This window comes from Lacerta agilis, chromosome 2, assembly GCF_009819535.1.
Source record: "Lacerta agilis isolate rLacAgi1 chromosome 2, rLacAgi1.pri, whole genome shotgun sequence".
In the NCBI taxonomy this organism is placed as follows: Eukaryota; Metazoa; Chordata; class Lepidosauria; order Squamata; family Lacertidae; genus Lacerta; species Lacerta agilis.
Genome location: NC_046313.1, coordinates 73,055,750 through 73,068,241, shown reverse-complemented (window position 1 = coordinate 73,068,241; position 12,492 = coordinate 73,055,750). Strand labels below are relative to the sequence as shown.

Below are 12,492 nucleotides of genomic sequence, written 5' to 3'. Positions count from 1 at the left end.
GCTAGCAAGGCCAGTGGTCAGGGATGATGGGAGTTGTAGGCCAAAAGCAGCTGGAGGCCCAAGGTTGGGGAACACTGCTCTAGAGCAGCTCTTCGTAACGACCCTGCAGTCGGTGTTGTTTTTCCCGAGGTGGTAGAGGGGAGCAAGGCTGAAAATAAGCTTGTCATGGCTCTGAAATGTATAGCTCAGTGTTATTAAGTGCAGTTCTGACCATGTCTTATCAGATGTAGGCGCCTAATGAATTCAATGGGGCTTAATCGTCTCAGGTCCGTGGAGTTAGGACGCTGCAGTGACCATCACTTTGCTAAGTAGCTCTTGATGTAGAAAGGGGGGGGGAAGGTTGGTAATGGAAGGGCGCTGAAAGGTACCCGTTTTGTCCTTTTGTAGCTGTGGACGTTTTCCCACCTGACTCAGTAAAAAAATCTATACAAAACACAGCTTGGGTACCAGCCATAGAAAACGGCCACCTGAACCGCTCCCTCCAATCCTCTCCCAACAGCCCAAAGCAGATGCTGCGCGCGTGTTCCCGTTTTAGAGCTCTGCACCGCTCTACACCTTTTTCTATCTCTACGTGCCATACAAGCTCACTGTTTCCCAGCCGGACAAGTATACTCGGCAGACTTCTGGACTGAACTATCTGACATCCTGAAGAGGGAGAAAGGGAGGGTAGGGGAGTGTGTAAAAAAGAGGGCTATGGGCTCTTCCGCAGAATTTTTTTTTCTGTTCGCGGCAAGGCTCTTCTAAAGAGTCGTGGCGGGGTGTGGTGAGACCTAACCCAACCCCAGGGTTATGACGAAGCTTACTAGCCTCTTTATCTCCCTCCCTCCTCATATTTTAAGCGATGGTAGCGTCTGAGACGCGCTTTGTTTGGCGGGTAGTTCAGATCTAACGCCCGGTCGGAGGAGCTCGAGCCAGGGCAGTTCTCTGCTGCGGCGTGAGGGGTACGTTGCCGCGCTTCCGTCAGCCTCGGGGCAGTGGGGCCAGGGGAGAGTTGTCGGGAGTCGCCGAAGAAGCTGTGTTGGACGACAGGGGCCCCTGTTGCCTTTGGCGAGAGTGCCTCTGAGCATGTGCCGTTCCCTGTCACCTGGCCCTCCCCACCCTTCGTAGTCGCGGCGGGTCTCCATGCCAAATGGCCCCACAGTTGAGGCGCCTGCTTCGCCGGGGTCGGCCTGTGTGAGACATTTTTGCCCCTGAGGGAAATATTTTGCCCCTGCAGCAGGGGAGGGAGCTTCCATGCTGGCCTCCCCAGCGGCAAAGCGGAGCTTCTCCAGGGTCGGGTGGCGGGGCCGCCTCTTGCATTTCTGCCGCCTGAGAGGACCGCTTCATTCCGCCTCATCCAAGCTCTCCGTCAGCAAATATTTCTTGCCCCCGCCTCAAAAGACTCCCTCAATGTTGATGGCAGGGACGGTGGTGTTAGTGTACTGTAATGCCTCAGTACATAACAAATGCCTTGATGGCAAAGCACCGCATAAGAAAAACCCTTCGGGATGAAAACGCTAGTGAAGCCTGGTACCCTTAATAGGGCTTGCATTTGGTGGTCATAAAGGAAGCCCACCTCTGCCCCCATTAGACGTACCGTATATGCGTGCATATGTTGAAAAGCACATTTTGCTCTCTCCTTTGCCCTGTTTCTACCTTCATGATACTTTGGGGGGGGGGATAAAATAAAAAAGGACAAGTTTGCAAAGACTGACAATAAAGAAATGCACTTGGCATGTGTGGTTTGGTATTTTAGACTCTCAGATCACAGCACTGTATCTAATGCCAGCGCCCCACAGAATATACCCAATGATCTTGAGGGTATTCAGGACATCTTACATTTGGTTCAGGCAATCTAACCGCATATTATAAACTTCTGGAATAGTTAAGCTGAATCTCATTCTTGCTTCTGTCAACTAAGATGAGCTAGGTACATGGATTGTACCCCAAAATTCAAATTCACTTCAAATTAATTTCTTCATTAAGATATTAAGAGATAAACAATTAAAATCATACCAACCTTAAAAAGCTTTTAGGGGTGATTACCAGAATGTCTGATAAGAAAGCCAATGAATAAATGTTACTTTTTCCACTTAAGTTTGAGAATTTAACCTTAATTTCAATGCAATTATTTTTGGGGGGGAACCCATTACTTACCAAACTGCTGTTTTCATTCTCTTTTCTATAGGAAGCCTGGGGTGTGAAAAATGAATAATAATGATATTAAGATTTATGAAAATGAAATCCAGTCTTTGGAAGAAGAAATTAAGATGTTAACAGAAGAATATGAATGTAGTCTACATGGATCTTTTGCTTATTCTGATGGGGAGATAATGAAGGCTATGTATGTAAATATATCTATTTATTAAATTAGCCCAATCCATGTTTATTCATATGTAAAGTCAACTGAATAATGTGCAGTTTGAGACTGATCCTTGAAGGGTTCTGAGTTTGGCTTGGACAGTAATATAGAAAATTATCTTTATCCTATATGCAGGCAATGTAAAACTGAACTTTTTTCTATTATTCAAATGTAAAAGGGCATCTGTTACAGATATCTTAGTGGCAGCCAGTACATGCAATGATTAGGAAGCTAGTGCTTTGAAACTGGAAATGACCTTTTGTTTCAACAGTGGATGTGCTTTTGCATGGTATCAGTTAGAAAAGGAAAATAAATATTAACAACAGTGTAAAGAACAGGTGGGCTTGAGTACTGTTGTGTACAACCTGCCAAATTATATTTGTTAGATTTAAAACTAAAATGATCAATTTGCTCATTTTTAACATAATGATCTTCATTCATGGCTTATTGCAACAAGAACAACTTGTGTTCCTGTAGGCTTCTTAAGCCACTGTTTCTTGCGACTTCCCAGATGAGAAATACAGATGAGATTCACAAAAAACAGAATATGAAACCAGGATATTCTGATTTGTTGGAATTCCTAGATTTAATAATCTAGGATACAGGTGCTAAAGCCAAACTTGTAAGGAGAGGAAGAGAGAAGGGAGTGTCTGGGTACACAGTTCATTATTAATTGAATAAAATATGGCTTATTGGACCAAGTTCATTAGGTTTGAGCCAGTCCAGTGCAAAGTAAGTCTAGTGCTATGTAAAACAATCCTAGGGAGATGTGTATTGAAATACTTTACACAAAAACTAGGCTATTTGCCAGTATGTCAATGCTGGTAGTAGGATTCTCATTTTCTTGCTGACAGCTGAAGTTTTTTCTATCAGGAAATCATTTAAAGGAAAATCTCAAGAAGACTTAAGGCACTATGAATTTTCTGCAGACTTGAAAACTCAGCTTGACTTCTTAGAGTCTGATCTCTTCTTCATGATGAAATTTACAGGCATTTGCTTCACACATTGTTCTAGAAAACCTGTGGAGAAAAGTAAGTATTTTGACTCTTTATGTCTCACCCATTCTTAATTTCTGTAAATTTCTGTCATATGTCATACCTTATCATATTTGAAGAGATCCTTCATCTGGGGTTTCTATGAGTGACCTGTTGTCCCAATCCTCAAGTTGTAGTTTCCGTTTTCTGTATAGTCTTTAATTCTACATAAGATGTATTGGGACTGCATATCCTCATGATAGCAGATAGGTGGAGGTGTGGAGATGAGTGAAAGTTTGCAGAGGAGAGGAAGAGGGATAGTTAAATGAAAGCCTGCCCCTTTCTGGTTTTCCTTATGTATTTTAGAATCGGGGGATACTGGTCAGGCCAACACCCTGGTTATACTGGTGGTGCTGACTAATGCCAGATCTGCCCAGAATACAACATCTATCACCAAGCTGACTTGGTATGTATAACAGACTTGGACAGATGAGCTTGGTAGCCATTTGCTAACCCAGGTGTGTTCACCTGTGTATTTGGTGCAACATCATTCCATGTCAGAGAGATGAATGGTGGGGAGGGGTTCACCATAGTGTATAAAAATTTCATCCCCTTTTCTAGGTGGAGACTGATGTGCATTGTCTGGGTTCAAGGGATTGTATGTGTTGTTGGGCCAGAGAGACAGATCAGAGATGTTGTTAATGTACTGTTCATCCCAGTGTACTACAATCTCCCTGACCAAGCTGGTGGGAGTAGTCTCCAAAATTATGTTGAATAGCTTCTTCAAAACTTGGTCATGGGGAACTTCAGTATTCATACTAAGGCTGCCCCAAGCTGTTGGGCTCTAGATATCATGGCCTCCATGACAATGACAGGCTGTCTCAGTACATTGTTGGCCCAGCACATGTGGCTAGGCATAACCTTGACTTGATCTTAGCCATTTCATTGATTGGGGAACTCACTGTGAGTCCGTTGTCAGTACAGATTGTTCCTTGGTGTGGTTTGGAATGAATGTGGCTACTTCACGCTATAGGGGTCCTCTAAATGTTTTCTGGTCTCCCAGGTCCCATCATCCCCAGCCAGTATAGTCAGGGAAGATGGCAGTTCAGAACAAGCAACACCTGGAGGGTCCACAAGTTCCTCCAACTGGGGCGGCAGCGGGAGGCCCCATTAGTTAAAGTGGTAGCTCAGGTTAAGAACAGTTTCAGGTTAAGAACGGATCTCCAGAATGAATTTAGTTCTTAACCTGAGGTACCACTGTAAACAGATATCAGTACCTTAATAAAGGTCTCTTTTTGTTTACTTGTGGTAGGTGGAACTAGAACTACACACAAATACAGGCTATCAGGAAATTGCCATTCAATGTCCTTTCAGTTGGAATTTCAACTCACAGAAGAAAATCAGGCAAAGGAAGAAGACATTCATATCAAACAGGTATATATTAGGAAGTCTGATTTTTCTTTGGCAACCATCTATATTTGGTCACAGCGTCACTTTGATGCTTTTGGTAACTACTTTTCTAGAAAGCCTAGTAGCATTTTCCTTCAGCATGAAAGATATAACATCACTTTTCCTTGCTAATGATTAGTATTTGGTGTGTACACGTGTGTGTTACTAAAAAGAAAGCTCATTACAGTATTTAATTTAAATACTCTTCAGCTGAAAAGGCATCCAGAGTGGCTTATATATGGTCACTAACAGATATGGCAGCACTCACCCTCAGGCCAACTATGTAAAATGATACAAAATGAAAAAGGAAAGAAGAGGAAAGAAGAAAATGAGGGAAACCTCTAGCACCAGTTCTTACAGTTACAAAGTTTTGTAACACTAACCAACTTGCATGGAAGTCAGTTTGAAGGAGAAGAGCCAAATTTAACTGGTGCCATCCCATCTCTCCTTCTGATAGAATGCAATGAATAGCACTGAGGGTTGTATTCAACTAACTTTTACTATTGAAATTAATGAACCTAAGCTAGACATGATCATTAATTTCAATGGGTCTTCTCTGAGTAAATATTACACCCCTGAGTTTTTATGTGTATTTAATCTAGAAACACATGAAAGATTTTTGTAACTGTAACTTGTTCCATTTAAGAGCACAATCCTTTGTTTGCCTATTCAGAAGTAGGCTCCATTGAGTTCAGCTGCTTATTTCAGTGTCTATAGCAGAGGTTTCCAAACTTTTGAGTCCATGGCTCCCATAACCAACTGCATTCTTTCTGTGGCACCCCTAGGGCTCAAGAGCCCAGTTAGGTCACCCGTTGCCTGCAAAGCTGGCAGCCTCTCACCCTTTTTTGAACACCCTCCCTTGTGAAGTGTTCCCTCAGCGTCCTCTCCTCTCTCCTTGGGAGTCCTCCCAGGAGGAATTGCTGCTGCTGTCCAGAGGCAACATTCACCTGAGTAGCTTATAGCCAGGGCTGCTGCAATAAACAGCTGTTCAAACCTTTGGGAAGCAGAGACAGGATAGGCCATCAGAGGAGGGAGGGAAGGAAAGAGGGATAGAGGCCAGTGTTGTCCATGGCACTCCTGACCATCATTCAAGGCACCCAGGGTGCCATGACACACTGGTTGAAAACCACTGGTGTATAGGGTTGTAACCTAAATGGAATGTGATGGGAGGGTTGAGTTAGAACAAGGTAAGTAAGTCTAAATTGCCAGTAGATGGCAGCATTTTTCATCTTTTCATAATGAAAAATCACGAGCATCAAAATATAAATTACTATAGATTCACCATTTGTTTTTTTTATTGAAAAATTGGTTCACCTTTAGAAAAATATAAGTACATCAGTGTTTCATAAACTAGCACTGAAATTCAGACTTTTATTTTTTATTTTATAATGTAGATCTAAGGTCTGTCATACTCACCTTGTTCACATATCTCAGTAGCACTGAGATAATGTATCACTGTGAGCATGCAAATGGCTTCTGCTTCAACTCCCCACCCCCCGCATGAGTGGGAATTGCAAACCATGATTTCTGGCTGATTTTGGGCTGATTTTGAATATAACACTAAACCAAGGATTGCTGTTTGCTGTTTCTGCTCCTGCTAGGGGAGCTGAATCGGAAGCCATCTGCTCATTCATGGTAAACTATTAACTATGGTTGATTGTGATGCATGAACAAGGTGAGTATTGTAGATTATTATTCTTCTGCTCTGAAATATACTATAAAGCTACATACTATAAGAAATAGTCATTAAAACAGGAGCCTCTGCTTATATGACATCCTAGGTTTCTGATAGAGAAACACCAAATTGTAATTTACCTAGCAACTGTAGTTATTTTTTACACTTACTATTTAAATACAGCACAAAATAGCACTTTCCTGTAATTTATCTCTGCAACTGTAGCTGTGATAATCCTGCTTGACATTGGTTAGTAGTCTGTCATGTGCAGCATTTGCCTTACAACAAACATCTGCCCTCAGTGGGGCATTTCAGTTGTAATGCTGGTGCTTTTTAAACTGTGATTAGATAGTCAATGCTAGGCTGTGGGGTAACATTCTTCCTCTAGAGTGAAGTTATCTCCTACATTTAATTGTACTTAAGAGATACATTAATGCTTATTATTATTAAGATTAGATAGTGTCCCCACTTAACCTAGATTTGTTAACCGATTCCAGACTCTAATATCAAATCCTGATTAAAGAAGGAAACTGGCTAGTCTTACATTGGCATGAAGGTAAAATTTATTCCAGGGAGACCAAGATGATCAAGGGTCACGTGGAGGATGGAGCAAGCTTGTTTTCTCCTGCTCCAGAGGGTTGAATCCAAACTAATGGGTTCAAGTTACAGGAAAGGAGATTTCAACTAAACATCAGGAAGAATTTTCTGATGGCATAGCTGTTCAACAGTGGAACGAAACCTCCCTCCCCCGAAGGTGGTGGACTCTCCTTCCTTGAAGGTTTCAAAGCAGAGATTGGATGGCTATCTGTCATGGATGCTTTAACTGAGATTCCTGCATTGCAGGAGGTTGAACTAGATGTCCCTCATGGTCCCTTCTAACTCTACAATTCTAAAAATTAAAAAGACTTGGAAAATAAATAAATAAAACTTCACCTTGTGCTAAAAATATCACAATGTAAGCAGAAGATGTACCTTCTGGGAGGGCATTCAGCTATCCCTAGTTATCCACCTGTAGATCTTTCGTACAGTGGAATTGTATGATAATACTGTCTGTAGCTTTAGGTTGTCTGCTGAAATGAAGTAATTTTTCTGTGAAAATTAAAACACCAAAAATTGTTCACATGATGTCCGTTATAAGTGGCAAACTGCAGCATGGTTGAGTTGATGTAATCTGTTGGTCTTTCCCTAAGACTTTTCCATTTACGTGGTAATTCCATGAATTACTATTTGTGTCTTGCCAGGATCAGAGAATGAAGGAAAGTAAAAAGAAGTAATAGGTTTTCCTTAAGTAAAATGAAAGGGGGTAGAAGTGCAGCAAAGTGAAGGGCGTGAAAATGGTTGACTGTTTGCATGTTGCTGTTACACGTGTATTTGACATCCCTGGAAACCAGCTGTATGGGTGTTTTAGTGTGTTCTCCACATGTTGTGGAAACAATAGCCTGAAACAAGAGGTCAAATAAAACCCCCCAAACCTTTAGTTTTTAAAGTATGTGATATCTAAGCTCATCTAAAGAATCTTGCTCAAGTGTTTTAGCATAATCAGTTCTAGAAGATTGTAATATCTCATGACCATCATGGCTAGCAGCTCTTGATAGCCTTATCCATGGGTAGGCAAACTGAAGTCTGTGGTCCAGATAAGGCCCAATTGCCTTCTGGATCTGGCCCGCTGACGGTCCAGGAATCGTCACATGGATCACCAGCGCACACATTCTTTCCCTTTTCCTCATGCTGCGGTGGCACCTCCTACCTCCCTCCTCCTGGCTTCTCCCCACCCTGCCTAGCAGAGGAAGGGGGCTGGGTTTTGTTGGTGCCAGCAGCAGCAGCAGCAGCACTTGAGCGGCCACCATTTTAAGCAGCCCCTCTCCGGAGCCCTTTCGCACGCTGCTCATTGTCCTGCCGCCGCCAGCCCCTGCCACTCTCAAGACACAGGTAAGCAGCCGCTGGAGCTCATGGTGCTCTTGCATCAATTTCTCCCCCAAAATATCGTCTGGCCTCCCACAAGGTCTGAGGGAAAGTGGACTGGCCCCCTGCTGAAAAAGTTTGCTGACCGCTGGCCTTATCCTTTCTGAATTTGTCTAATAAGCTTTTAAAGTCATGGTGGCTATCACTATTTATATTCAAAAAGTGGAGTTGCTTAATGAACAGAACAAACCCCACTCCCCAGTTATCCCATGGAACTTGCCCATAGTGAGATAGATGAGATTCTGGAGACATGCAGATTGTGAATCTTAGTGTGCAAGGAGATCCACTTCATATGATCTATATTTTTTCCATTTTTTTTTACTCTTTGTAATGCTTGAAATTAAACCCAGAACTGTCTGCATGCAATGCAGATGCTCGACCACTGAGCTGTGGCCCTTCCCTGCTTCCTCACTTTTGATGCATACCTCAGTGCTGATCATTTTGCCTACTATGGGATAGAAATTCCTTTGCACAAGTTATTTACAACACTACTTATCGCAGAGTAGAAGATGCAGAGAAGGCAACAAAACTTTAGAAGAATAATGGCAATATTCCATAGGTACATTTATTTTGAGAGACTTATTCAAACATCATATTTGAATAATACCATATCATCATCATCATCATCATCATCAACAACAACAACACTATCATAAATTAATACCTTAATACCAAAATGATTCCCAATTTTAGGTTCTACCAGAGATGTCTTTCTTTTAGAATAGTACAATCAGATTGTACTATAATAGTGTCTCCTGTCTTAGCCTTGGAGGAAAAGTGGGATATAAATGTGTGTGTGTGAGAGAGGGAGAGAGAGAGACCTGCTTCTGGTTCCATGGGACTGATCTCTGTGTGGTGTAGTGGTTAAGAGCGGTAGACCCGTAATCTGGGGAACGGGGTTCGCGTCTCCGCTCCTCCGCTCCTCCACATGCAGCTGCTGGGTGACCTTGGGCTAGTCACACTTCTTTGAAGTCTCTCAGCCCCACTCACCTTTGTTGTAGGGGAGGAAGGGAAGGGAAGGGAAAGGAGAATGTTAGCCGCTTTGAGACTCCTTCGCGTAGTGATAAAGCGGGATATCAAATCCAAACTCTTCTTCTTCTTCTTCCTCACTACAGGAGGCATATGTAAGTCAGTAATTTTTTAACTTGTTCACTTATCTCCTAAAATGTCCATTTGTTTGTATGGCTTCAGTTACTCTATATTTTTAAGAATGGACTTGTGGTAGCTCATGAATGCTTTGCGCTGCTTTGGGGATATAAATCTAAAATAAAATTGCTTTTCCTCAACAACTGGGACATTGCATTTGTCATTTTCTCTTTCAACCACAAGATGGCACCTGGATATAAATATGTAACTTCAGCTTCTGAAGATTTTAGTTTGCCTAAAACATTTCACCCTTGCTAAGTTTTGCTCTTCAGAGTGCACATGGAAGCTTTTCAGAGAGCAGTTGTTTACTTCTGTGGTAATGTTAACTTGGGTACTGGTTTTGTATTGGTAGGTAGCAAGCTACTGCTGTTCCTTTGTCTCAGAGTATCCACTTTGCATTCAGAGGGCCCCAGATTCAACTCCTGACAGGAATAGAAAGGCCCCCCATCTGAAACCCTGAAGAGCTGCTGCCAGTCAGAGTAGAGTATACTGAACCAGTGGAATAGTAGTCTGATTCAGTATAGGGCTGCTTCCTATGTTTCTAAAAGAAGTGGCTGTTCCATGGTTCTTCACAAAATAAAGTCAAAGTAGATCAAAAATTCTTCCCAACTTGGAAGGATACATTCTAGCCCTGCACCAAAAATACCATCTCTTAAAAGCATCCCAGAGGAAACAGCAGTAATCATTGCCAGATCTTCCAAGAGTAGTTTAACACTTGTCAAATGCACACCCTACAGTGGTAGAAGGGTAAGCCAGCACTATGGTGCAAGTTTGACACCTTCTGTATTACTACAGAAGTAGAAAACCCTATTCTTGGCCTCCTTGGCATCAGCAGCATGACTGACTCATGTGCCTTCAGATCTTAGTTTTCCCTAATGTTGAAGAGAATTTGAAGTAGCCTTAACTCATGCAGAGATCAACATAAGACATCCAAATTTCTGCCATATTGCAGTTTCTCTTAATGGTCCCCTTTCTTTGATTTATTATGTACTATATATAGGAAAAAAATGTAATTTGATAATATTTTAGTCCTGCATTTGAGTATTTTCTACTTATTTAATCTATTACCTAAAACCTTTTTTTCCCTGAACCAGTGTAACAAAAGTGTTTCGGCTATTGTTACGGACCTTAGCATTGTGATAGAATCTGACGAATATTTGGATTTCAGCAAGCTTGTATCAAGGTAAGACTTCTACTAATATATAGAGGAATATCTTTGCTTTGGACAATGTCAGTACACACAACATAAAGTATGTTCCAAGTCCCACTGAGTTCAGTGAGACATTCAGCTACATGGTAAAGTAAGGCAATGAATCCTTTTTTGCCCAAGGGGTAACTTTTATTCCCTTGAGGGTAATTTTCCAGGGGCCATATGTCAGTGGTTGGTGGGGCCAGCATTAACAGATGTGGCTCATAGTTTAGCAGACTGCATTCCAGCGGTGTGTCTATACACTTATCCATTCAGGTAACCAAAAGGCACTATCACAGTCAAAGGACACATTCCAGCCAGGCAAAAGCATTTCACACCAAGTGACTGACTTGGCCTGGGGTGAGGATGTATGGCCTAGGGAGAGTGGGATAGGGAGGGCTACATTCAGCCCCTGGGCTTGATGTCCCTCACCCACATGTGGTATATAATTGCTATCTTAATTAAATTGCTGGCATATATGGTTATACAAGATAATACAGCTTTTATATTTGATAATCAACTACCTTATTCTAAAGGTGCGCCAATCTGGGATTTGGGAATCACTCACCCGCAGTGTCTCTTGCCTTAGGTTTAGCTTCAGTCTATCAGCCCTTGTCCAGCCCACCACTGCTGCCAGGCACTGGTTCAGCTTGTGCCCAGCCGCTCCTGACTCAGTTTTAATGGAGAAACAGTCTTGGTGGCATCAGCACAGTGATGACATTGTACACCAGACTTCCCAGTGACTGCTCCCAATGGCTTCATACTGATGCTAAACAACCCTGGAATTCTTTTTAAGAGTGCTTTGTGGTACCCTGCAACTATGTTGCCAGATTATAGACACATAGTTTCCCAATGCTATTCTCTGAGACATGTCATGCAAGTATGTATCTGCCGTATGCTGAAGGGGCACCTTTTTATCTTGGCCTTTGACAGCTGAGACACATATTTTCAGTATCCACCCTGTTTGTTGACTGTGATTTGTTTTAAACTGATGTTTAAGGGGAGGAGAGAAGTCAAACTGAGTATGTATTGATTTACATGTGATTATTGGAAAACTGTAAACTTAATAATGATGATGATGATGATGTATTTTTAAATTGTTGAAATGCACCCTGGAAACTTATAGGTGAAGGGCACATAAGAAATTAGATAAACAATAATATGTAAGAGCAAAACAGCCATAAAACAGTGCCTCCAATCCCCAACTCACAGAGATGGTCCAGGAGGATACCATGGTCAGTGATATGAAAGGCTGCTGAGACCTATAACAGGAGCAGCAGGATTTTAGTTCCCTATCTCTACTTGAGAAAAGGTCATTAGTCAGGGCAACCAAGGCCAAGTCTGGGACAAAACCAGGCCTGAACCCAGACTGGAATGTGTCCAGATAGTTTCCCCTAAAAGTACCTGAAGCTGAATTGCTACCACACTCACAAATACTTTATATGTAAGATATGTAGGTTAGAGAACTTATCATGTGAGTTTTTAAACTCTTCTCTCCTTCCCCTTTAAAATAACTGCAGAAATGGGGGTAAAGTCCAGTCATGGACGACTCTGGGGTTGCAGCGCTCATCTCGCTTTACTGGCTGAGGGAGCCAGCGTTTGTCCACAGACAGCTTCCGAGTCATGTGGCCAGCATGAGTAAGCCGCTTCTGGTATTTATCTACTTGTACTTTGACGTGCTTTCGAACTGCTAGGTTGGCAGGAGAAATGGGGGTAGTGACAGTCAAAGAGGAAGTTTGTGTAGGGAAATCAAGTG

At 42.3% G+C, this 12,492-nt stretch overlaps 1 protein-coding gene across 1 annotated transcript in view; it reads left to right on the top strand.

The window, feature by feature from the left end:
- The first annotated feature begins 855 nt into the window (after positions 1-855).
- Positions 856-12,492, top strand: part of CENPP (centromere protein P) — a 170,473-nt gene continuing 158,836 nt past the window's right edge. Inside the window, exons 1-5 of the mRNA XM_033140764.1 lie at positions 856-941; positions 2,168-2,323; positions 3,215-3,372; positions 4,628-4,749; positions 10,642-10,730. Coding sequence (XP_032996655.1) covers positions 2,187-2,323; positions 3,215-3,372; positions 4,628-4,749; positions 10,642-10,730 — 506 coding nt within the window. The 5' untranslated portion in view covers positions 856-941; positions 2,168-2,186. The remainder of the gene's footprint in view (positions 942-2,167; positions 2,324-3,214; positions 3,373-4,627; positions 4,750-10,641; positions 10,731-12,492) is intronic.